The following is a 26102-nucleotide window of genomic DNA, read 5'->3' on the forward strand; positions in this document are numbered from 1 at the left end:
TCATGTTAAATAATATTTGATGCTTTAAAGATAATAGTCGTTCAAATTACCTCTACGGCGTTGTTTCATCCGAGGTCTATTTTTCATTAGTTCTTTCATTAAATGAGCAAAGTAGGGTAAACAAATTTAATACCCTGGTAACTCTAACGAAATTTCCATTTTGTTTCTTCGAAAATCTGAAAGATAGAAAAATAATTCCATTTTTAAGTAATCATTTGCCATTTAAACATCAGTTTGCTAATTACACATGAAATGTGATACCATCCTGTTTCTTGAAGATCCTAGCAGTATTTTTGCACTTTAAAAGGGCACAACACGGCATAGTTGAATTTAAATCAGGAGTTGCGTACTGAGCGACGTCTACAAAGAAACTAATGGGTCAAAACGTACACCTACTCATTTATGAGTAGTTTAACCGTCTTCTGTTTGATGTACATATGCGGTTTCTAGACTATTCTTAATTCTATGCAATAGATATTAACGTCGCATGTGAATGCGAATGTTGTGTAGTGTAGCGCAATTGATTGTGTAGTACAATTGGTTTCATACAAAACAGTGGAAAGAATATTTCGTTTCGTAGTGCCTACTGTTCTACAACGATAACGCCGTTTCCCCGTAGGACTAGGTAGAAATAATATAGCGCCGTATCACTCTGCCATTGCATACCGACTTCGCTTCATCTGCATTCATACATCTTCACATGAATTATTCCGACTTTTGACATGTCCATCTTCAAGTATTTGTTAAATTTGGTCATGCTGTGTCTTTTTTGGTCCTCTTTGTTTTTATGTAATAATCCACGTTAGAGCAATATCTTGTTATTATTTTTAGTTTCGTTGTGCCCTAAAAGTAGATGAGGCATAATTCAACAGTCAACATATATATTATCTGCCGTATTTTAACAGTAAATCGGATAGATAGGTAGCAGGATATTTATGAATTATTTTTAACATAGATTTTTGGGTGGTCATGGGTGGCGTATAGATTGCCTAAACACGACCACCGCTTTCTATTATATTACTTAAAGTTTGTCATGAGTATTATTCGATTTACTCAACTTACCGTTACGCTTCTGTTGTTAATTTTGCTAGATGAATTTTGCTAATCAATTCATTAGACATGTTTGCTTTGAATAACAAATAATGAATTCGTTCATTTAACTCATACATATATTTAATTATATCAAAGCTCGCCGCTGTGGAAAATCAAGATATCATAATATTTTAATTTATTGCTTTCTCGAGAGGTTCAATGCATTAGTTGAACGCAACCATTTTATTCTAGCTAAGATAGTCAAACCACTTGAACTAAAAACTGTAACAATTAAATAGTGTATTTTATACCTATATTACTTCTCGAATTCCTATATTTTTATGAAGTACATGGACTGTTGGCTGGTTGAATGTTTTTTTGACTGAAAAAAATATACTAATAGATGTATCTTTGTACAGATTTGAAGATCCGCGAACCCGAATTGCGAGTAAATTAATATGTACTAACTTTATTTGAATAGAAAAAAAAGGCATCCCAAATGCGTAAAATAAGTTATGCTTAATAATATGCGTCAAAGGATAATTGATAATATCGTCATTAAAATTTTTGTATTCAATTCTGTAATGTGCTTAACCCCTATTTCTTATATGTGAATGAATTTGATGTAACTAATCACTGTCGGTACATATTGGGGTGTTTTAAATCATTTTGGCCATTTTGATGTAATTTAGTCCAAAAAATGACTCCTGTTTGGTTGTGTAAAATTCCTACTCTTTTTTTAAACTTCAATGTTATCATAATGTAATTTTTTTTTAAATTATAATGTTGGTTTATAATTTATTTTTTTTAATATTAATTATGATGAAAAAATTATAACTTTTTTATATTGCAATTTCCTGATGGTATAAAGTTGTACCACTATTTTTTTTTAAATGTATTTTTATGTAGTTTTATGTAGTTTTAAAAAAAAGCCGAGACAAATACGTAATTGTTTTTAAGCTATAAATAACATAATTCAAAAAGAAAAAGTTCGAAAACTCTACTAAATCTATGCTTAGGGATTAAAGGGTCAATGTATTTTTTTAGATAGTTCTACAAAAAAAAAAAAAAACTCAAGTAGTCATTCCTTAACCAAAGCATATTCTATACAACTTTTTTGATTATTTTGTTTATCAATTCAGACTCTTTCTGATAACACTAGCTAAGTATATGGCTGTTAGTTTTTAACTAAAACCATGGCCACCCCACAAAACGACGCAATGGAACAAGCATCCCTAATCTCTTTCGGCGACTAATTAAACATATTTAGTCATTAAAAAGGAGTCCATCTCCTCTTCAAGGAACAAAATGTGAATCGATCAAGGAGGAAGTTAAATCGAAAATTAAATACAAGACAGGAAAATCCTGTTTAAACAGCCATTCTCTTATTTTTCCCCTGTCTCTCGTGCGGCTCAATCACAATGGCCGCATTTGTCGGTAATTAACGACACGATAAATATTTTTTATGGATAAGTGATGGTTGCCGAACACCGCACGCAACTACACTGGCTCAGTATCAGGTATACAAGAAACATTCACATTCTATCACTTATTCGTAATATTTTGAATAATCTCATTTTACCCGTTTATCTGAGAGAGCCATGGACTATCTCTTCATTCTAGTTACGAGAGTACTCTTTTAACATTAAAAAAAAGGAATAACCCGCTAAGCTTCTATTTTGAGGCTTGTCAGCAGGTGGGAAAGAGGGAATACGGAAGGTGGTAACGAAAAATACACCACAACACCCAGACCAATTGAGAAAAAATCTTATTTGGATTTTTTTCTTGCAACTGGCTGGAATCGAACCCGCAACGTCAGTTTCACAGTTGGCCATCTAACCAACTGCGCCACGTCGCCTGTCAATCAAATCAAGATTAAAATGTCACAATCTATATATTTGAGTTTTTCCTATCTCTTTTTTTATTCCTTCCTATCCCCTTTCCCCTGCTCATAGTAAAGTGTAGATTTTTAGTTTATTTTTGTTTAAAATTTTGTATAAAATTATAAGATTTTGTATTATTACCTAAAACTATGTCCATATACGTCTTTTTTGCTCAAACTGAACGGTTTGGGTCGGTAGGAAGAAATATTCTTAAGGCAATATGGCCTCCCTTATATGTATGTAAAGTGTTAAATAAATTCATTTTTGAAGACTTTCAATCAACGTAATAAGTAACGTGATAAACATCTGTGACCAACAACAACGTGATAAACATCTGTGATCAACAACAACGTGATAAACATTTGTGTTATGATCAACAAATTGAACATAACTGGAACCACATATTTTAGTGTTCTCTTTCCATATTTGTAGCATGTCTTTGGAACCTGAACCATCATTAAAAGACTGTAATTTTCTTATTGAATTATCAAAATATATGAAAATAAATTACTTACATCTCAAATTTTATTCGAGAGTGTTATTTTCAGCCACTGTTTAGTCAGAATAAGTTTAGTGAATACTCGAATCGTATTGCTATAATCTTGTATAAAGATGGAAGCTGTAATGTACACTAGTATTACTTCCATGTTTTGTAGACAAGTCGTCATGTATATTATTTTTTTAGTCCGCCTGATAGACAGACGTAGACAGAATACCAAACAGCATACATTATAACACAATTCATTCACGAAACATTTCTTGCTTCGTAATTAAAAAACGAAAATATTTTTACAGTTAATGAATTTTCGCTTTAGAAAATGGGAAAGGAAGCAAAACATTTTTGAATGATAAAAAAACATAGCGTTTCAGATTCCTCTTATTGATTTTTAATGGTAAATATATTTCTATGAAATGTATAATATATTATCTTCACACACGTTTACTGTGAATTAGAGCCATTAAACTGCTATTTACTATCTAACTTCACCGGAAACTAATTTGCAAAGTATTATTTTATGAAAAACTTACTAATGCGATTTTATACAATGAAGTATAAACCGTTAAGTCTTAATCGTTTTTCTCGTCGACATATTGTTTTTGCATGAGAACCCGGATTCGATTCCTGGCAAAGTCAACGTTTAAAAAAAATCGGAAGGTGGTCGTACAGTTCCAGTTTACATTACAATCATGCAACAGACGATTAAGATACGCCACATTGTTATTCTTACTAACGCATTTCCCTATGCACCATCGGGCCCAAATAATAGTATCGTGATATTTCTAATGTGTTAATTTATTTTTAAACGCTTTCATAAAAAACACAAGGGGTTAAGAAGTCAAACTACAGTACAGTTTAATCTCCATCCCTTTTTCGAGCCCAGTGGTGCATAGGGTACTGCTTTAGTAAACCAAATGCGGTTTGGTTTGATCATCTAATTCATGAAGGTAAGATGATTATTTTTATTCTTCAGGTAACCAGTTCAGGAATAATGAAATATTGCAATTTAAAAATACATTAAAATGATTATTTTACATCCAAACAAACCATCACGCCGTTTCCCCGTAGGGGTAGGCAGAGAGGATAAAACGCCATATCACTATATCTTGACATACAGACCTCGCTTCCTCTACATTCATACATCTTCTCATGGACGCACGCCGATTATTCTTACTTTTGACATGTCCATCTTCAAGTATTTGATGGACTTGCTCGTGCCATATCTTTCTCGGTCTTCCTCGTTTTATGCATCCATCAACACTCGCATTGTAGATTATTTTAGCCGTTATTATGCTGTCCATTTGCTCCACGTGTCCAAACTAACGCAGCACCCCTTTCTTGATTCTGTCGATAATGCATGTATCAGCCTTACACACTTCACGAATCTCGACATGTGTGCACCTATCATACTTTGTTTTACCACACATTCGCCTAAGAGATCGCATCTCGACAGCATTCAACCAACTTTCATCATAATTTTTTCAATTCCATACTTCGCTCCCATACATTAAAGTTGGCACTAGAACTCGTTGTGTACTGCTAGTTTAGCTTCCCGCGATAAACATTTGTTTGCTAAAGTAGATTTCAGTGCACCGTTCACCCTGTTTCCTGCACTCACCCTCCTTTCAATATCTTTCTCGGTCTTTTCATCCCTAGTAAACATACTTCCCAGGTACACAAATTATTCTACCTGATTCAGAATATCTCCGTTCACACTGATCTCACATTTAGTTATATTTTCTTCCCTTTCGAAAACCATAACTTTCGATTTATCAACATTCATAAACAAATCGCTTTTCTTGCATACATCCCCCTTGACAGTAATTGAACCCAGGGCCTCAATAACAGAAGGTAAATGCGTCCACTACTACCCAACGAGGCGTACTTATCTCCACTCGATTGGCTTAGTCAGGATTTTTCCATGAGAACAGCCAGCGAGTCGAATACACTCGTCTGGGATTTTGTTTTTAACACACAGATCTGTATTCTTCATACGCGTGGACTCAGGGTAAAGTACAATAAGCGTTGAAAAATTTGACGTTTTACCCAATCATTTTTTCCTTACATTAAATTGAATTCCTTGCGTGAAAAAAGTGTCTTAGTAATTAATGCCACAGAAGCGCCCATGTATGCCAAATACCAAATAAAATGATTGTACAATTAAATTATTTAGAAATAACAAAACGAAAAAGATAATTTCGTTTAATTTTAATATATCTATTTTTTCCAAAGTAAATGCCTTTTTTTGTACGAAGAGTTAATAGTTATTAAAAAGTAACTTTGTAGTTAGTTAAGTGGAAAATTATCAGAATAACAGCATAATTTATTAGCAATTTATATGCAATTCGTTCAAAGCAAAATGAAATAATTATATTTCGTGGTTAAATCATGCTTATTCATAAAACACAACGAAAACCGGGCCAATTAAAAAACGAATAAAAAGTTATACTCGCATTCTTAAAAATAATATTGATTAACTATCTTGCGTAGAGCAGTGGCAAGCAGATCGTGCTTGTGTTTTTGTAGTTCGATTCGAGTCTGGTTTATTTAGGTACTTTTATGAATTGGCTGATTTTTCTGAATAAATAAATAGTGCAAAAAAAAAAATGGAATATGTAACACCTACTTCATGAAATTTTAGACAAAAAAACATATTACTTAATAGAACATGTGTCTATTTACGAAAAAATTATCTTTTTGAATTTAAAAACATTTTTTTGTTTTACATAATTTTGTAAATGTACACAATATTTAAAATGTTCATCATTTAACCTTTTTTTTATTCATGCCATTACGTTTTTTTACATTGTTTTTATGATTTAAGCTACCACATATCTAATGTAACATCTGCTAATTTATTTTACTGACAAGTGTACATTTTTTCTTAAGTGCACGTGCAGTTCTGGCCCCTAAGCCATACACTATTTTAAGCAATGACATATTGGCAAACAAAATGAAAAACAATATTTTTAAAGCTTTAGTACATAAATGGATTGCTTAAAAGACTAGACAAGAAGCTGAGGAATATGTTTCATATATAAGAATATAATTTTAGTTTCTCGAAAACCTTTTTTCGTTTTATTGATATAGGTATGTTTTAATTTTTTAATTTTTTTATTTCTTTTTAATTTTTACACAATTGATGTCAAATTATGTACATTTATGTAAAAATAAATAATACACTGACACTCCGGAACGTGCCTGTGAGCCAGTGGAATGGCTATATTCATAAATATATATATATATATTGAATGTACCTACCTATAGTATAAACATTTTTGCTAACTATGTATTTGTATTTTATATTGGATTAAATAAATGAATAAAAATATTTTAAAAAGTTCATATAATTTCAATATACAACTAATTTAATATAAAATAGTTGTAAGAGACGCAGTATCCTGTCTTTACAATATTTATTTATTTTTACATGCGCCACAAGCATTTTAATATTCTCGCGAAAACGACCTGATATTGTATAAATATTTATGCATTGCGTATGTGTCCGAAATTGAATTCTGATAAACTTAATCGATTAGAGATAAGTCAGTTTCGTAGTGTAGTGGTAGGCGCATTTGCCTACCATGCTTGAAGTCCCGGGTTTGATACCAGGCAAGGTCGACATGAAAATTACATTTTATGGAGGTTTAAAACTGCAACATTTTACAGTCCCTGTGCTAGTACCTGAAACGTAATACTGATCACTTTACCTTGTAAAAAAAAATTCAGATACGCTGCAATTGAAGTACCAATTCAATATCCCATACACCACTAAGTGCGGCTAGGAAAATTGTTATAATGATTACCAACCAAAAATGAAAATGTGTTTTTACCGTATACTCCATTACGATAGTCATTAATTTTTATGATATTATGATTAATTATTGTGATTGTTGTTTTAAGTTTAGATGTCCACCGATTACCATATGTATGGATAGTAAAATATATTGGTACCCTTGATTTAGTCAAATCTTTTTTTTCAATAGATTTCACTGAACATAATCAAAACATCAACACGAAATTCGTACAAATTCTAAATTATAGACCAACTCTGTTTTCCTTGTCAGCGCAGATTTGAAAAAACAGCTATTAAATTTAATCTCATTTTTTATGCTTTCGCTTATGATGAGAATAATAATATATCTAAATGGTTATTCGTTTTTTATAAAGCAAGAATAATTACCTTAATCACCAATTACATTTTGATTTTACTTTTTATGTTTGGTTACAGTATTCAGAATAGTAATTACTATTCTTACAAATAGTTGATTTAAAAAAACAACCTTTTGTTTTACCAAATAACATGCTGTTTTTGAGAAAATTTGCTTTTCGTTAGCTTTTTACTGTAGTCATTGAAAAAGAAAAATTAGATACGTAAACTCTTGGGTACGTTAATATTAATTACTTGCTTTTACCCGCGTTTCGCTCGCGTGGTATTAGGGAGAAATTAGTTCGTTAATTCGTTTTATCGTTTAACAATTAGATTTTTCCCGATGGATCGATATTTTTTTTCCGGGATAAAAAGTAGCCTGTATCAATTGCTGGGCCTCCAAATATCGCTGTGTAATAAAAAACAACGAACCGTTAGTCTATGGCAACGTAGCGTCGTTATTCTGTTAAAATATTCATTCATTTTCCTGAAGAAAGGTTTTTTTTTCGGCATGAAAATTAGCTCATAAAACTAAAATTCAGCTTTTCTTGTACCAGTATGCAAAATGTCACGTAGATCGGTTGCTCCGTTACGGCGTAAATAAAGAGTTGATTCTTCTCCCAAGAATTTTCCAGAGGGAGTGATATTTTGTTTTAGGAATAAAAGGTAGCTTGCAACACTTCTCAGCTCTTCGTTCATCCTTATGTTAAAAATCAAGTTGATCGGTTGCTCCGCTGCGACGTGAAGAAAATACAAACAAACAAAACACTCGGATTTATAAAATTGCAATTGATGCTCAACTCCCCGTCTATCCTATGCAAAAAAAATAAGTTAATCCATAAGCAGAATTTTAATAGAATATCATACACTATTTGCTTATAAATTTGTATAAACTACTTCAACTTTTAGTTAAACGTCAACCAGTTTCGATGTTACTTCTTCATCATCAGGACATATTGAGTTTGAAATGTCATACCACAAAGTAAAACATGTTTTTGAAATTAAAAATATAATATTATACTGTCATAGAATGAATGTAGGTATAAATAGATAGTAATGAGCCGATCAGCTAATTGTCGATCGCTGGAGTCGATCGATCACCGCTAAGTCTCGGGTTCAAGTCTCGTACTAATTTAACTGTACCCCACCGGTTTCAGTTTGGCGTTTCGCGGTAAGCCGACAGCCGACAGCACGATTGCCAGTTGGCTCCTAGCCGCGGCACGACGCGCCGCCCCGTGCGAAAATAACCATTAGTTAACCGCTCCACACACAGCTAACAAGTGGTGGAATTATACGTTTGGATCTAATTAATTCTCGGGTCAAGAGAACCGACCGTTTGTGAATGGGAAAGTTTTTTTCAACCACTCTCTGAGTAAAGAAATGAGAGAATAGAGTTAGGTAAGGAGGTAGTGGAAAGTGGTGCGCATGTCAACTTCAGTGCCAATTGTGCTTCGTTCAAAATAAGAACTAATATTGTTTTCTTCGGCTAGTTTAAAAAAAAAATAATTAAAATAAAAACTAACATTACGCATCGTTCAAAATAACTGTTACTTTTTGTGTTATTCGTTAAAAATTAGAAAAAAAACATTATTTCGTACATCTTTTAAAATAAAAACTTATAATCTTCCGCTCTTTGTCAAAAAAAATAATTGTTTCAGATGAAAACTAATATTGTGCACAGTTTAAAATAAGAGTTAATATTTTTGCTATTAACTGTTACTTTTTTCTGTAATATTCGTTAAACATAAGACCTAATATGTACATAATTTAAAATAAGAAGTAATATTTTTGCCTTCACCTGTTTTTAAAAAAAATATTCATTCAAAGAAAGAACCAATATTGCGCATCCTATCTTTCAAAAGAAAAAGTAATATTGTACACTTCAGCTACCTTAAAAAAAAACAATATAAGAACCGATATTGTGAATCGAATTCAAAATAAGAACTAATTATGTGATTCGTCCAAAATAAAATAAATAAAAAAACTTTATAAAAACAAAATTAATGTAATTTTTATCTATATTTATGATGAATATGCTTGAAATTATTTTCTGACTATCGGAAAAATAGTCCAGGGAGACATGTATTATGTTTTACTTTAAAAAAAACTTTGCTCAGAGAAAAATCACAAAAACATAAATAAACAAAAGTACGTACAAGTCAAGTTAGGCTTTTATATTAATAAATTTTCATTACCTTTATTTTTTTTATTGAGAATAAATTAATTTAATTTACGCGCACATATTTTTAAAACAGAAAATCGCATTTTAATGTCATCTATTTTTTTTACCAAAAATATATTGAATGTCAAAGACGAAATAAACATCAATAACTTATTTATTTATAAACGCCCTTAGGGCTTTTAGATTATGGTCCAATTCAAATGACTATACACAAATGACAGATGTGCGAAAAATGCAACATGGCCTTTCCTTTATATTTAATATTGAAAAAGTTGTATAAAGACTTTATACTGCAGGTTTGAAAAAAATAAAATATATATACTCGTATATAACAAATCCAACAGTCAAATTATATTTGTACTTATCGATTTAACATAAATTATCCAAAAATCATTTAATCGCTCTCATGTAAAGTTGAAGAAAATCACATGCGTCTTTGTTCTACGATCATGACGAAATTTTCCTGTGTATAATTTTTAATTTATGGAAATTATAAATAAAATTTAATTAAAACATATCTTTAATTAGGTTGTCGGTTTAAGTGTAAATATTTTTTTTTAAATAGTCGTGAAAATAAGTGAAAAGTGAAATTAAAGACATTGGATTGAAATGATATTGAGGAGAACCAAATGGTTCCATATTAGACCAGAAATGGCTGCTTGAAGGTGCTTTCCGAAGGTTCTCGAATCCTTCTATGCTGGTCTTGGACCCTGGACCCTGGTGCCGGGCTGCTGCAGGGAACTCCCCCGGGGCGGTATGCGAGTCAGGAAACACCGGAACCGGAAATGGAAAAGTAAGCGCTCGTTTCCGTTCCCTTTGATCCGAAATTAGGAAACCGATTAGTGTCAAGTCATTAGCATTATTATTTTTTCTAGTTTTTCGTATGAAACTGTTCGTCTGCAACCGTTTCTTGACTGTTGCTTGCGAAAGTGATTATTTGATAGGTTACGGACGTTACGAAATATTTTGCTATGATTACCATTTTTTATACCAACACGATTTTTTAAAAATACGCATGTAAATTTAATTTTTAATTCTTTTTTTACTGATAATATTTCATTGATCCCAAACTTTCAAAATTTTCGTTCTTTTAAAAAACACCCACTATCCCGGATTCAAACTAAAGATATTAACTCTTTTTTTCTATGAAATATTTTGTTGTCCTTTAATAATAAGGAATATTATTGTTTTTTTTTTTAATAATTTCTATTCCCTTTTTTAATTACTATGAAATAAAAAAATACCTTATAATATTTTACAGAATATTTTCGTTTCTCTTTCTAAAAATAAAAAAATATTATACCTGTCTATTTATTATAGGATCAAAAATTCATGGCACATTTCTTGTATACCCACGAACAGGCCATGCTTTTGTAAGATTTTTTGTTTGCTATTTTTACTGTTAATATGTATTTCATTGCCATATAATTATCCTTTATTTTTGGTTTACTCTGTTTTGCCTCTTATATATATTGTAAAAAAACAAAAAATAAATGAAAAAAAAACTATTTTACAAAAAACGAACGTAAAATATTCAATAGCTTTCGTCCCTAAAAACGATTGATTAATATGAAATGTATATTTGAGGCACTAGCTTTGGCTTATTCGACGATTATTCACAAATGATTATTTATTGTTACAAAATAAATTTTAAGCAACTTTGTTTTAATCGCTTATTTTTTATTTTACACAGGCCTCTTTTTGAAGAAGAATTTTGTGTAGCTTTGAAACCGGTCGGTAGAAAAAATAATTTATATAAAATAAAATTTCGGGAATATTATTAGAGCTTTTTCCAACATATGTATAATGATTAAATCCAGACTTTTCGATAACACTATGTAGCTATTAACTATTTATTTAAAATGAAACACTTTATCTTGAATAGGACTATTACAATAATAAATTAAATAGGTCGCCGGTGACCGGCGGATTTCTTCGGCAAAAGTTGACTTTTACCGAAGATACGGAAGAGTTGAGAAAATGTGGATGTGACTGGTCATAAGCCCGGTTAATGCTTAGACTTCTATATTTTCTTCTCAAAAATGTTTTCCATCTCTGCAACTAGAATTTATCAATTCATTTTTGACAAAAATGTTGGTCAACGAATTCTTGCCATGGAGTATTCAATTAAACTGCAAATAATACTTTTTTCGATCCCTGACACAATTCCTGCTGATTTTTATGTAAAATAATTTCCTAAATCCGAACATATCCCCCGTTTTCCCTCATCATCCGCCGTTTTTGTGGCAGCCCTCCCTATTTTTATCACTTTTCGATAGTAATTTTATAGCCATGAATTTTAGTTGTAAATTCAAAATTCATCATTTAGTCCTTTCACATAAATCAGCAGGAACGGTGTCAGGTATATAACAAAAAAACGGGTCATATTCGGATCCAGAAGATCATATTATATATGAAACAGCGAGAATAGTGTCAGGGTCGATTTCCATGCAGATCAGCATTCATTAATTATATTAAGAAGCATGTTTGTTAATTTATTCCGCTTCGCAGTGCGGTATTAATTTTTTGACAATTAATAAAAAATAAACATTGCATATGGCTCGTTGTAATAGAACCATATCTGAAGTAAATTGTAATGTTGTGAAACTTTTCGTTTTATATTTGAAACAAACTCCGGACTTATCGTATTGTGGAACTAGGTAACACGCTTGACTAGCATTCCCGAGGTCACAGGTTCAATTCCCACAACTTGGAAATAACTAATGTACCATTGTTTCACAGCTGTCAGCATTATTTAAAGATTGCTAAAATGCATGGCAAAATCGTACTGTCAATCTTTGAAGTTTGAATAATTAATCTGTGTACCTATTTAAAAAATATGTTTTATTGATCGGTATTGAGGAGGATGCACCCGCTGCTGTTATAGAGTCCTGAGGGACTCTCTGTCAGCTGCGCATACAGGAAAGTTATTATAAATATTCCTAATGAATACAAACTCTATGCAAATAAAAGAGGGGGAGAAGGATGCATGGACAGAGGCCAATACGTCGGCCCCACCCCTCAGGATCCCCTAAATGCCTGTTTTTTTTTTATTCAAAAATATCTATTTCTTAAAACAATATTGATCGGTATTATAAAATGCTTCAACCTTGCATCAATGCAATTTAAAATTAGACCAGATCACATCCAAAAACCATACTTAAAAACTAGAGCTAAAAGCTGACTCCTGGTGTTGTAGTTAGCGTAATAAACTGCAAGCCAGTATTTTCTAATTCGTTTCCATGATGGGTCAATATAAAAATTATTTTAATATATTAATGTAGATAACCAATGAGGTTGAACCTAGTTCATGTTTACAAAAATTTCGACAAAATCAAAAATTGCTGATAAAACTAATTGGTCCAAGATTTTTTTTTTCAATCATAAACAATTACAATATTCTAAGCGTAGCTTAGTATGACATTGTTTTTTCACGATAAGGGTTTTTTATATCTCTGTTTTCGTTTTTTACTTATGATGTCACCGTGCGTCACAATTTCCTTAGTTAATGTTTTTACTAAGGATGATTTGTACAGTACTTTTTTCGTTAAAATTACTTAAAAACTGCAAAATACGTGCTGTTTTCTGCTATGATAAAAAATAATCGTGGTACGGAACTGATTTATGTTGGCGAATAGGTGCGTGTATTTTTTCCCGTTTCCTTTTAAAAGTAGTACTCGTCTCTTTTCAAATATATAGAAAACGATTTTCATGTTGACCTAACCGGGAATCGAGCTCGAAAAAAACGGTCGAAAAAACGTCATTACAGTAACTGTTAATGAACTGCAGTAGGTAGATGGGTTCGTCGAGTAGTAATTAGAGTTCTCCCAGTTTAAATGCATCACGACTTGCGACTAGTGTTCTTTGCCAATAATAATTTATCCATAATCTCTGGTTGATCAGCAATCTCAGCATTTGAAATTTCACATGACTCTTAATATACTGTGCTAAAATATCTCTTTGGACACAGTGCTGTAACGTCGTGTTACATCTCAGAGTAATTACCTACCGCTAAGGAGCCCCCTATACGGACAAAAATTATTCAATAACGATGTTCGCTACAGTTTACAGCACAACAATGGGCCGTTGGTACTCAGGTCTAAAATCGTAAGCACAACGACGAAACCGTCTTTTATACGTCTGTTGCAAAACCAAAAATTTGCAACGTTTTTGCTCTATGCAATGGAGTAACCAACATTTAAAAAGTTTTGAGGGAATTGAGGTTCAAGGTATTTGGTATTTTTTTTACCGTATATTTTTAAAATTAATTTTCATTTTAATTTCCATATGTATTTAGAAGGATTACAATCATTTATAAGATGACATTCAAAACACACAGTTTTTGATTTTTGCTAGATACTGCCTTTTTGCTCGGAAAGGCAATATTGCCAAAGCGCGTTATTGCTCTTGAATTTTACATTGAGTAAAAGGGTGATTTAAACACTGGTATTTACTAACGTATAATATATAATGTATGCTGTTTAATAATCTGTTTTTAATAATTTACAAACATAATCATATAATTTTGATTTATTATAGCAAAATACATTATTATTTAAAACATAAGAGAGATATATAAAGTTTTGTATTACATGTAAACTCACGTGACAACACATCTAAAGTTAGTAAATAAATTTATAGTTATATTGTTAACGACCTTAACGACGTGTACAAAATAATTAAAAAGTATGTAGACGTAAAATATTGGTTTAAAAGTGGTTCTTAAAGTAAGAGCATAGATTGTACTCTAAAATAGACACAATACTTTCCAATCTGCTCAACCCGGGGAGTAGTCGTTATTGCAAACCACAATAATAAAGGAAATCTATACTTCAATTATAAATGCGAAATTATATGTTTGTTTGCGTTTCCTTCGCGTCTCAACAGAGCGACCGATTGACATATTTTTTTGCATAGGGATAGCCGGAGAGGTGAGAAGTAAAATATAATACTTTTTTTTCTTACCGAATTAAAAAAAGTACAACAAAAAAATATATAACACATCAATAATGAAATAAATTATTTTTAAATTAGTAGGCGGTAAGGTCAATCAAACAACTTTAATGATTAGTATGTATTTTAATGATAATTAGATATAAGTAAATATAAGGACATTAATTGATTATGTTAGTACTATTTTGAGACGCCAATTCGAAATTGATTCTTCATTTTTTTATAATTGAATCGCTTTATCTGTGGTTAGTTTAGTTTGCTTTTCGCTTTAATTTTGCGGTAAAATTTGGAATTTTCAAACAGAATAGCGATGCTAAAAGATAATCATATTTTTTTCTTAGTGATAGTTGGAAGATCGGCAATCCATACAAGTTACTTTCTGTCTCGAAAAAAAATATTATTCCGTTGGGTAAATTTTTATTGATGAACGGCAAAACTAATGAATTACCTAACTAATTTCTCCCTAATACCATGCGAGCGGAGCCGCGTTTAAAAGCTAGTCTCTAATAAATAAAAAACGAAGATGTGAAATGACGTCATTTATGTAGATTTTTTGGTGGCTATGATTCCACTGGTACAAGTTTATGCTACTGGGAGACCAGAAATGACAGGAGTACAAGAGTGACAGACAGCAACGGAAGAGCGGACAATTAACCCCGCGATCACTTGACGCTCTCTCATTATGTTACGTACTTTGTTACTTTTGTTTTGTTTCCCACCCAAACCGAACAGTTTTTGTTTACCCAGTGCCGCCAGTAAAGGAAACACGTGCTACCGGCAACAGGAGACGGTAAATTTAGTAATAAGACAAGAAATTCAATAATCCTTCGAGCCCGGGTGTTCAATTAAATACTGCAATTCAAAAACCACAAGTTTATTTTTTAATTTATTGATTTGGTGTTTATTTTGTAGAACTATATGGAATATTTAAACTTTACATATAAGAAATCTTTGTTTTTATATTTGTAAAAATAAAATAAAGTGTTCAGTAGACTCAAATCAGTGTTTGATTTCTTTTTTAATCACTGGAACCCCTAAATACCCCTCTTATTTTTTTGTGTACGTCCGTAATCAGCATTACCTACACAGAAAAGTTCGTTTTTAATTTTGAGAGCTGGCTTTTGGCTGGTTAATTTGTTTTGGAGCAGATTATAGATTATAGATTATAAATTATACGAAAGGCAAGTTTTTAACACTTTTCTGTAAAATTAAATTAATTTGATTGAATAAACGTATATTGTAACATAATGGCACACTTTAAATTAATTTAGTCGGTTTGAGACCCATATTGTCATATATTTACTGTACTGTTCACAAGTAAACGATTGTTAGTAAATATATGAATAACTTTGAAAATACACCATTTCTGTATGGAAAGTCATCACTATCATAATTAACCCATCCGAACCCAGTCGTGTATATGGCACTGCATTGGCTCTCCATTTTCAGCGTATTTAGATCATTTTTGTTGCATGCGCTTACTAGTTTCATCATCATTCCTTTTCCACCCCTAATGGTGCATAGGGCATTGCACCGGTACACCGATTACGGCGTATCTTGATCGTTTTGTTACATAAAGGTAAGATGATCAGTCTAACGCTTCAGGCACCAGTCCAGGGACAATGAAATATTCTGGTGTAAAAACACCCTTTAAAATAAATATTTATATGTAGGCTGCAGGAACGGCGAGATAGGGGTGACCTGATAGAGACATACAATATACTCAACGGTCACTATAGCTGCCCAAATTTGGATCTCATGTTCAAGGTTAAACAAGATGCTCGTCTTCGAGGCCACAGTCTCGAGTGAAGGAAACAAGATTCAATCTTAATCCACGGAAGCATTTTCCGAGCAATAGGGTTGTTAATGGTTGGAATAAGCTTCCACAAGAGCTGATCTCAATGTGTAATCTCAATGGGTTCAAAAATGGACTAGATTCGTTTTGGAAAAGTTAAAGTGCGCCAGCAGCTAACTTTGATTAAAATAGATTAAGATAAGCATATCAGCTTTAAGCTGCTCGCTTAAAATTAATATAATAATAATTATAATATGAACGATGTCGGGAATCTAACCCGAGACCTCTTTCATGGTGGTCAAACGCCCTGACCATTAATTACACCACGAGGCTGACTTCAAACTAGTTACTACTACTACTAGTTTGGGGATGGTAAAATATTGCAGTGTGAAACCACCGCTAAAACAAACACTTTACTTAGAACCTGCCAGGAATCGAACCCGGGACCTACATTACTTCAATTAGAGTGCATTCTTCTAGTTTTTCATAAACTTCTTTTTTGTAATTTTCGTTTATAATTTTCTAGTTATAAATGATTTTCATACAATACACGTGGTTTACAAGCCCTCGCAGTAAGTCGTTGTTCACTGCTAATTGAGTAGTCTTGGAATCGCGATCTTACTGATAATTAAACTCAATGCAGAAGCTGTATTCATGATTTTACCGCACCAATTAGCATAGAACAAGCAGGTGTTCATCATCACAAATATACGGACATATAAGGACAAAAAGTACATTTTTGTTTTTGCGAATATCAAACGTTTTATCACAACACGAACAAAATAGATAAATGTATTTAATTAACAGTGCGTTCGAATGTTTAATGGCCTAAATTAATATCAGTTCCTGTCGGTAAACCAAGTAAAGATACAATTTTTGTTTGTGTGAGCAAGCAATATTTTATATGAACATTTTCTTTCGAGCGCACACCAACAAAGGTCTATGCGTTTATACGACTGCTCTTTACGTATTTTCTAAATTTAACTAAACAAGCGAATAGTTTTTAGAATGCAAATAAATATTTATTCAATAATTTGTGCTTTATTAAGTTAATTTACATCAGCTTAAAAGCATCTTAAGATAATAATATTAGATTTTTTTATTAAAGTTTCTCAAGAACTTATTTATTCAAATTAATTTGTAATATTTCAATGCTTTCTTTTTCTTTAATTTCTTCAGGTAACTCACTGTACAGCTTCAACCCCTTATGCAATGAGTTTTGGAAATCTATTTTTCTATCTTTAATACGTAATCTTATTTTTTTTATCCCTAGTTTCATGTGTATGATATTGTTAGTTAGATGTGATTCGCATTTTTATTTTATTTTTCCCCTTAAATATTTTATGTAAAAAAATTGCTAGATTTTATTATTTTATTTGTTGCTTTACTGTGAACAAGCCTTGTTACAGTTACCCCCATATATATGGGTAATTGGGTACCTAGTGTTTTTTTTTTAAGGATTTTAACATAAACAGAAACACATTTTTTAAAGTCAAATCATTAACATATTACGACAGATATGAAAAACATTTTACAGAAGGGAATATAGAAGTCTAGGCATCCACAGGGCTTATGACCTGTCATTGGCTGGTTTAAGTTATCTTCATATCTGTCGTAATATGTTAATATTTAATTTTAATTTAAATTGTTAATATATATTTTTAGTTTTTTGCTGATTTAATTTTTTTGCTGATTTAATTTTTAAGATCCTCATGACTTTTTAACTTGTTTTAACTATGTATTTATTTTTTTAAATTTTTATCACATCTTTTACTTTATTTTTTAATATGCTGTTTTTTTCTTTTCTTTCTTTAAATACGCTTTTTGCTATACAACATACATTCATTTTTTTATTATGACTTTAAATATGTTTCTTACTATGTATTCTGTTTTTATGTTTTTACTGCATTTATTACTTTGTTTTAATAATTTATTTTTTTTGCTACGTTTTTTTTACTACATTTTTTACTATGTTTTTACTACAATTTTACTATGTTTTTACTACAATTTTACTATGTTTTTACTACAATTTTACTATGTTTTTACTACAATTTAACTATGTTTTTACTACATTTTTTACCATGTTTTTACTCCATTTTTTACTTTGTTTTTCACTTTGTCCTGTATCTTTATAACTGTTTCTATAAATTGATTACTGTTTTTTATATTTTTTTGACTGTTTTAGAACGGGGTAAATAGCCCTAGTTAGGCAGTCAAAGCAACTTTACATAAATTATAATTTTGTGTATGTAATATAATGATAATAAATAAATAAATAAATAAATATTAACAGCTCCCTAGGGGTTTGAATCCAGTCCTTGTCTACAAAAATTTTGACAAACTCAAAACATTGTTAAAGTTAAATTAATTCAAATTTATTTAACCTCATTTATTAGACAAACTGACAAACATAGTGTTTAAAAAGAATATCACATTTTTAATAACTATAATTTGTCTCTTATTAATGTTTTATTACCTTTATTTTATTTTTACTACCAAAAACCATCGCTACCTTTTAAACCTTAAAAAGTGTATTTTTAACGCGAACATGTAATTAAATCCGTACTAATATTATAAATGCGAATGTGTGTTTGTTTGTTTGTATTCCCTTCACGTCTCAACGGAGCGACCGATTGGCATATTTTTTTGTGATTGGAAGTAAAATAGAATAATTATTTTTCATCCCAAAATGATAAAAAAATGCAATAAAAATAATATGTAAATTTATTAAAAATCAGTTACATTATTTGAAAATGAGTAGGCGGTTAGGTGGGACGTCAAACAAAAAGAATAACATTTAAATTAATTCTTTAAATTTTTATAATTGACTTGCTTTATCCACGGTTAATTTTGTTTACTTTTCATTTTGGTTTTGCAGTAGGGTTTTGTCGTATTTTTTCAGTGATAGTTGAAGGACCGGCAATCGATACAAGCTACTTTCTATCTCGAAAAAAAATATTGTTTCATCGGGAAAATTCTTATTGATAAACGATAACACAATTTCTCAGTTAATTTCTCACTAATACCACCCGAACGAAGCCGCGGGTAAAAGCTAGTAAATAATAAGATTCAGCAAACTGATTTTCGAATATCAATATTGTTTGGATTTTCCCGTTTATTTCTGGACTCGTCATGTCTTGGAATTAAAACTGCTCACGGGAAAGATTCTCATAATATTTGTATCGTATTTTGTCTTGTCAATGAGTTCTTAAAACTTTGACCACGTGTTCAAAATATTTACGAAGACATCCCAACATGGAAACAATGTCGCCGAACGTTTTGCAAACCGTTCCGTTACAAACTGTGTAGATAGCTATTTTTTATTTAACTATATTGGTAATTGGTACGCGACTGTCAGTGTAATGGCGGTACGCAGGTACATGCTCGTACCTAATCTAAACTTCATTGATAAAACAAACCGTTAGTGAAGTCACGCGTCACGCACTAATGGTTGTACTACTGTCTTTACTTGTTTCTATAGGCTGTACTATTTCCTCAAAGAATAACAAATATTTATTTATTATTTACTTTAATTTAAAAAACGCATTTTTATTTAATTTTCTGCTTTTCAGCTTCGTAGGTAAAAACATGTTACATTGCCCTAAAATATATGTGTAATCTAATCGGAGAAATAAGTCCGCAGTTATTCATCTTATTCGTGCGTGCATTAACGTCCTGCAGCTTAATCACAATGGCCACTCTTGTCGGTAATTATCGATGCGATAAAAAACTCTTGTGGATAAGTTTTAGTTACAGACTTTTAATCGACGTGATAAACTTCTGTTATTGAGCACTAAGAATCTATTACAATATACAATGGGAAGTTAAGTTGAATCGGGTTTTGGTCCCGTGGCTAGTGTTGCGGACTCACGGATCAGAGGTCCGAGGTTGGAACCCCACTCTACCCCAACTTGATTTCCATTTTCTAATAGTGAGTTATTTACAACTCGTTGAAAATGGCCCTAAAAATTTTATATTTGCGTAAATTATAAGAACGCAAATATTTCTTAAAAAAAAAAAAAACAGAGTTGTCTTCAATTACTTATTAAACCTTTTTTTGAAAATTTTGATTTTACTTTATAGACAGTGGAAAATTAAAAGTATTATCTTCAATTGTCTTTAAAGTAAAATCGAATTTTCAGTACGAAAATGAATATATTTTCATGAAAATTTGAAGTATCATCATCGGAAACCTGTAATTTAACATGACTAAAAATATATTTTATATTCCGTTTTTCATACCGAAAAGTCAATTTTATAGACAGTTGAAGGTAACTCTGCTAACTTCTCTTTGTTATCCAGGCCCAGGGCCATAATTGCAATGAGAAGTTAACAGAGTTATCTCTAATTGTCTTATCAGTAAAATCGATTTTTCTGTATGAAAATGTGTGTGTTTATGTTGAAATTTGAAGTAACTTCGTCGACAGTATTTCGATGTTTCCAAAATTATTTTATGTGAATTGTAAAAATCGATTTTACTTTAAAGAATATTGAAGACACCTCTAACTAAAGCTAACTTCCCTTTTGTAAAATGGGCCTTTCGCGGGCGTAAGGAACGCTTTTTTTATCGCGTATTTACTTAATAAGTACGCACTAAAAAAGTGTTCTCTTCACACGCAAATCCATTTTTATTTAATTTGAATGTACGAAATATGAGATTTTTTTTCAAAATTTTTTTCAGCTTTTTTGGAACAACTAAATTTTTATTTGCATATAAACAACTGCCAATAATTGTCTCTCGCCATTGTTAACTGTCGACAGAATCGTGTTTTTTATTTACATAGTTATTATATCCACCTGTGTATTTGGTAACTTTGTATGTTTCACGGTCAGAAAAAATATAAAACTTTTATATTATTACCGTAAACAATGTTTTTCACCACCAAAATGACAATATAAAAAAAATCCTAATCAGATCTTAACTTATCCTAATGATTTCTATAAAAGCAACTCTAGATTGTATTAGAAGAAAATACTTACTTCTTGAATGTTCTTAAATGCAGTTATTGCTCTGACTTTTTCAATTAAACGACAAATCAAAAATACCCATTTTAGTAAAATTGCGCAGTGTCAATGAATTGATTCTTACCTTTTATGGAAACTTGGTCTTACCTATGTTTATCGATAAAATTATCGTAATACTATGATATATAAATGTTTAGTGTTGTCATATATCTATCCTTGTACAGATAAACGTGTTTAAACACATTTTATGCTTATTTAGTTGACCATGTGGATTCTTGGTATAACGCCTTTTGAAGAATTCTTCTAGTATGTATTTAGTACACACAATATATTTAGAGTTGCGTTATTCATTACAACTTATATACAACGAATACATTCCTTGAACTACATTATTTATTTATTTGTATGGTTAAGTACTTGTTTTCAAGAATGTTCTTCGTCTCCCTTGTTGTATGAATGATTTATTTACTTTTACGTTTCTTCATTTGTTTTCCTATTGGTTAAATGATCAGGGCGTTCATTATTAATATTATTTTGGATGATTTTTAAGCGCAACTTTTTGTGAAAATCTCAAGGGCACTCCACAATAAGTACGCATGGACAGTATGAAATAAAACCCCCATTTACATAATCAATTTAACATTTGACTTGAGAGTTTTTAAAAATATTTTTAATATTTACAAACAAGGGTTAGAGAACAACAATTTCTGCAGCTACTGAGCGCATCGACGGACAGTTAAAATTTTAGGCCATATTTACGAAAGTATGAAATTATGTGATGGCTGATGACATTTACTTACTGAAGCTTAATTAACAAACTTCTTGCAGCTACAAAGCTCTTGGACGAAAGGTTGGAATTCTAGACTCTATTTACAAAACTTAAGTATAAAATTATTTGATAGTTGATGACGGTGATAATGATATGCATTGAGCAGAATAGTAATTTTATAAAGTCTTATGTTCGATTTCTGAGATAGTTGACATGAAATATATATGTTTTTTAATGTGATTTTACACAGTCAAAAGTGTGTACTTTGCCAGAATACAATTATTTTTAAACTATGGAATTGTAGGATAAAGAGAGAATGCTATAAATCAAAATCACATCCTCCAATAAATTTTCATTTTTAAGATTATTACTAATAATCCATCAATATATCCATTTTATTTAGTAATTTAAACATTTTGTGTAAATACATCAGAAAATATTACACACTACAGTTTTTTAAAAACAGAAAAAACTGATCTTTTTTATCAGATCCTCCTCTTACTTCGCCGAATTAACAGCACCTAAGATAACATATAAAGGAATTAATTAATATTATTTTTTGAGATAAGAGTCCGTGCTATACAAACTCCTGACGTCATTGTGACCTGTAAAGATCTATAACGACGGATCCCCGTGAATAGTTCTCGCCCTCCAAGCCCATTTCTATAAAAATCCTGGCTGCAGTGTGAAAGGCTTCCCTTCTAAACCCAAATCCGTAAAGTATCGGGCTATTAGGTACAGGACCTGCTCCATCACATCCTCATGTTTAACTATATAAAGGTATATAAATACAAACTGTAACCAACAAATGGAACTCAATATTTAATAAGAGAGTTGACATTTCACCGCACACCGGAATTAAAACACTACAATTTACTAATTACAATTCAATTAGGGTTTACGTCTGTACATATTTTGAGACACCAGTAAACTAACGGAACGTCGTAAATCAGTTTTCGTTCAACGTAAAACGGTAGCTAGTATAATATAATATTATAACTCGGTTCTGTTTGACCCCAATTCCTCAAAAGTTTAACTGAAGTTTTAAATAATTGCCGAATGGTAAATGTAACAAAATTTGTTGATTCAAAATGTGTTGATTCAAAATGTGTTGATTCAAAATATGTTAATTCAAAATGCGTTGATTCAAAATGTGTTGATTCAAAATGTGTTAATTCAAAATGTGTTGATTCAAAATGTGTTGATTCAAAATGTGTTGATTCAAAGTGTGTTAATTCAAAATGTGTTGATTCAAGCAGAAGAAAACTTTTTAGAAATCCGACGCTGCCCAAACACTAGGTTCGGAGATTGTGCTTTTGCCGTTGCCGGCTCCTCTGCGTGGAACCAATTGCCTTCACACTTGCGAATCATCGACACAGTCCCAGTCATTTCAGATCTCAACTGAAATCTCACTTGTTTCATTTATCATACCCTCAATTTAAATCAGAAAATATAATATGTAACTTTAGCTTGGTTAGAATGTAAGTTCAAGTATAAAATTGTAAAGCACCCTTGAGGTGATTTTTCACATTGTGACGCTATATAGATCAGCTAAATATTATTATTATTATTATTATGTATAAAACGGCCACTTAAATCAGCCAAACACACGTCATAAGCCCTGTAAATGTCTAGACTTCCATATTCTCTTCTCTAAAATGCTCTCTATCTCTGTTGTTATACGTTAATACAATTGTCTTATTCGAAAGAAATCGCGGAATGTTATCTTATTTGAAAAATGTATATTTACCTAATATAATGATACTAATTAAACAGAAAATACTTCCCTTCAAACTACCTTATTCATAAGCGCTGTAAATGCCTAGACTTCCATAATATTCCCTTCACGAAAATGTATTTTTTTAACTGTCTCCTCCTGGGAGTATAATATGATATGTTATATAGTGTGTATTAAATGTTTCAGTAATAATAAATTATGAAAAAATGCTGACAATTTTGCAGTCTTACTAAATTTTAAAAATAAATAACTGAGAAAAGCGCTTTTATCGTTGTATTGATGTTGTGCTTTAATTTTAAACGAATCTTGCCTCTGGAAAAAGCTATTTTTGATGCCCTTGAATTGGTGCCAGCAAGTCGGCGCGTAATAAGTATCGTTATTTGCGCAGACTCTCATTATGAAGTCATCTTCTCTATGGTATTCCTACCTTTAATAGCTGGAAATGTGGCCTATTTGTGTCCCCGCTGACAGATGGGAGCTTCCGGTCAAAACTTACCACGCCGGACGTTAGAATATAATCGTCGCGACGCCTTCAAAGGAAAACTTGATAACTTATAATGCGCTTTTTAAACGTATTATACGTAAATTGTTATAATTTTAATTGTATTTATGGAGATTTTATAATTATTCAACTGCGTTAACAATGTTGAACACAGAAACGACCTACAAGATTAATTTTGTTCTAATTCCACAGGACCCTTCTTCTGTGCTGAGTTGTGACACAGATAAACCAAAAACTAATAATACTCGTATTACAGTAGAAATCATAATGATTAGTATACAATTAAAAAATAATACACAATATGCATATCATATTAATACCATAACAGTATTTCTGTTTAAATCATGTCTGAAGAAACATCCTTTCTTTTCTTTATCTCTCCTTAATACTTAAATTTATGTTACTATTATAACATTTATCGTTTAATTTAAACTCGTTTATTCCCATAAGTATTACAAATAAAATCATGTGTAACAACCCCTGTTTGCACTCGTATATAAAAGAGATGGGTGTTTTAGTTATTCAAAAGGAGTAGCAGTAACAGTTACCGTTTTACAAAATAAACTGTTTTGTTAAACTGTTTTAAAAACAACAATTTAGAGCAGCGTGGTCAAAATATCTGATACCACCAGCTGCTAAAACAGTTTTTCCACTATTTTTGATACGAAAAAACTAGTCAAGATATTATTATAATTCACAAGTTAAACTGCTTCACTAATTTTTCGTAACAGTAATAGTTTAATTTATTTTAGTGAAATTATTTCAGATGTTTCTAAAGATAATCATGAAAAAAAAAATTAAGCTCCTCTAGCATATATTTTTTTAGGCTCCCGCCAGTCTGACAATGCCGGTCACGACAAAACCCAGTAACTGGTAAAAAATATTAGTAGAGTAATTTTATTATTATAATTAAAATGCAGTTTCACGAAGAAAAGTCAGCAGAGAAACTCAATCTATTAAGGAATATGAATGTTGTGTTAAACATAATAATCATCACCCGAATTCCTTATCTACCATTTTCCCTTATTTAACCTTAAATATAATGTGCACAAGTACATGTCTCAACTCTGAACTTGGTTCCTTAAGTAAGGTTGGGTTAGTAAAAGTGAATATTACTGGATCGAAAACTGACAGTAATTGCATTATGGCTTGCGGATCCAGTAGATTACAGTCGAATGTACTATAGTGAATATGCATTATTTACGCCATGTTAGGTTGGTATTCACCCACGAAACATTCTGTTTTCCGTCAGATTAATTGAACTACAAGCGGACTAATGGCGCCCATTCACTTCAACCTGAAGTTGGAGCCGTGAAGATCCAGACAGGATACAGGAAACCGATGTTTGTATTTAACGAAATAATCGGAATTGAATTTCGTAGGAAATAAATTTGTTTCTAAACGCTCTACAATTTCACATGGTGCAGAGTAAATTTTTGAATTTATTAATGTGTCCCAATACAGTGCCTCTTGCACTAGGTGCAGATAAAAAAATTTAACTTTAATAATTAGGACGCATTATTAGTTCAACTATGACTTGTTTAAACATCTGGGATCCAAATTGCTCACTAGAAAAATTAAGACCATTATTTACAAAACTCTCCTCAGACCGGTCATTGAATATGGTGCCGAAC

General features: G+C 31.2%; 1 protein-coding gene across 5 annotated transcripts in view; it reads left to right on the top strand.

The window, feature by feature from the left end:
• The window catches only part of LOC148275527 (uncharacterized), a 200373-nt gene that overhangs the window by 154941 nt on the left and 19330 nt on the right, over positions 1-26102 (top strand). Inside the window, exons 1-2 of one of the 5 annotated variants that reach the window (XM_088235575.1) lie at positions 8816-8962; positions 10275-10539. The exons of 3 other annotated variants lie outside the window; for them this stretch is intronic. In XM_088235575.1, coding sequence (XP_088091701.1) covers positions 10503-10539 — 37 coding nt within the window. In that variant the 5' untranslated portion in view covers positions 8816-8962; positions 10275-10502. Of the gene's footprint in view, positions 1-8815; positions 8963-10274; positions 10540-26102 lie in introns of those variants that run through there. One more of the 5 variants, XM_088235576.1, reaches the window with a different exon arrangement.

This window comes from Micrasema longulum, unplaced genomic scaffold, assembly GCF_059751315.1.
Source record: "Micrasema longulum isolate JH-2025_06_02 unplaced genomic scaffold, ASM5975131v1 h1tg001404l, whole genome shotgun sequence".
Classification (NCBI taxonomy): domain Eukaryota; kingdom Metazoa; phylum Arthropoda; class Insecta; order Trichoptera; family Brachycentridae; genus Micrasema; species Micrasema longulum.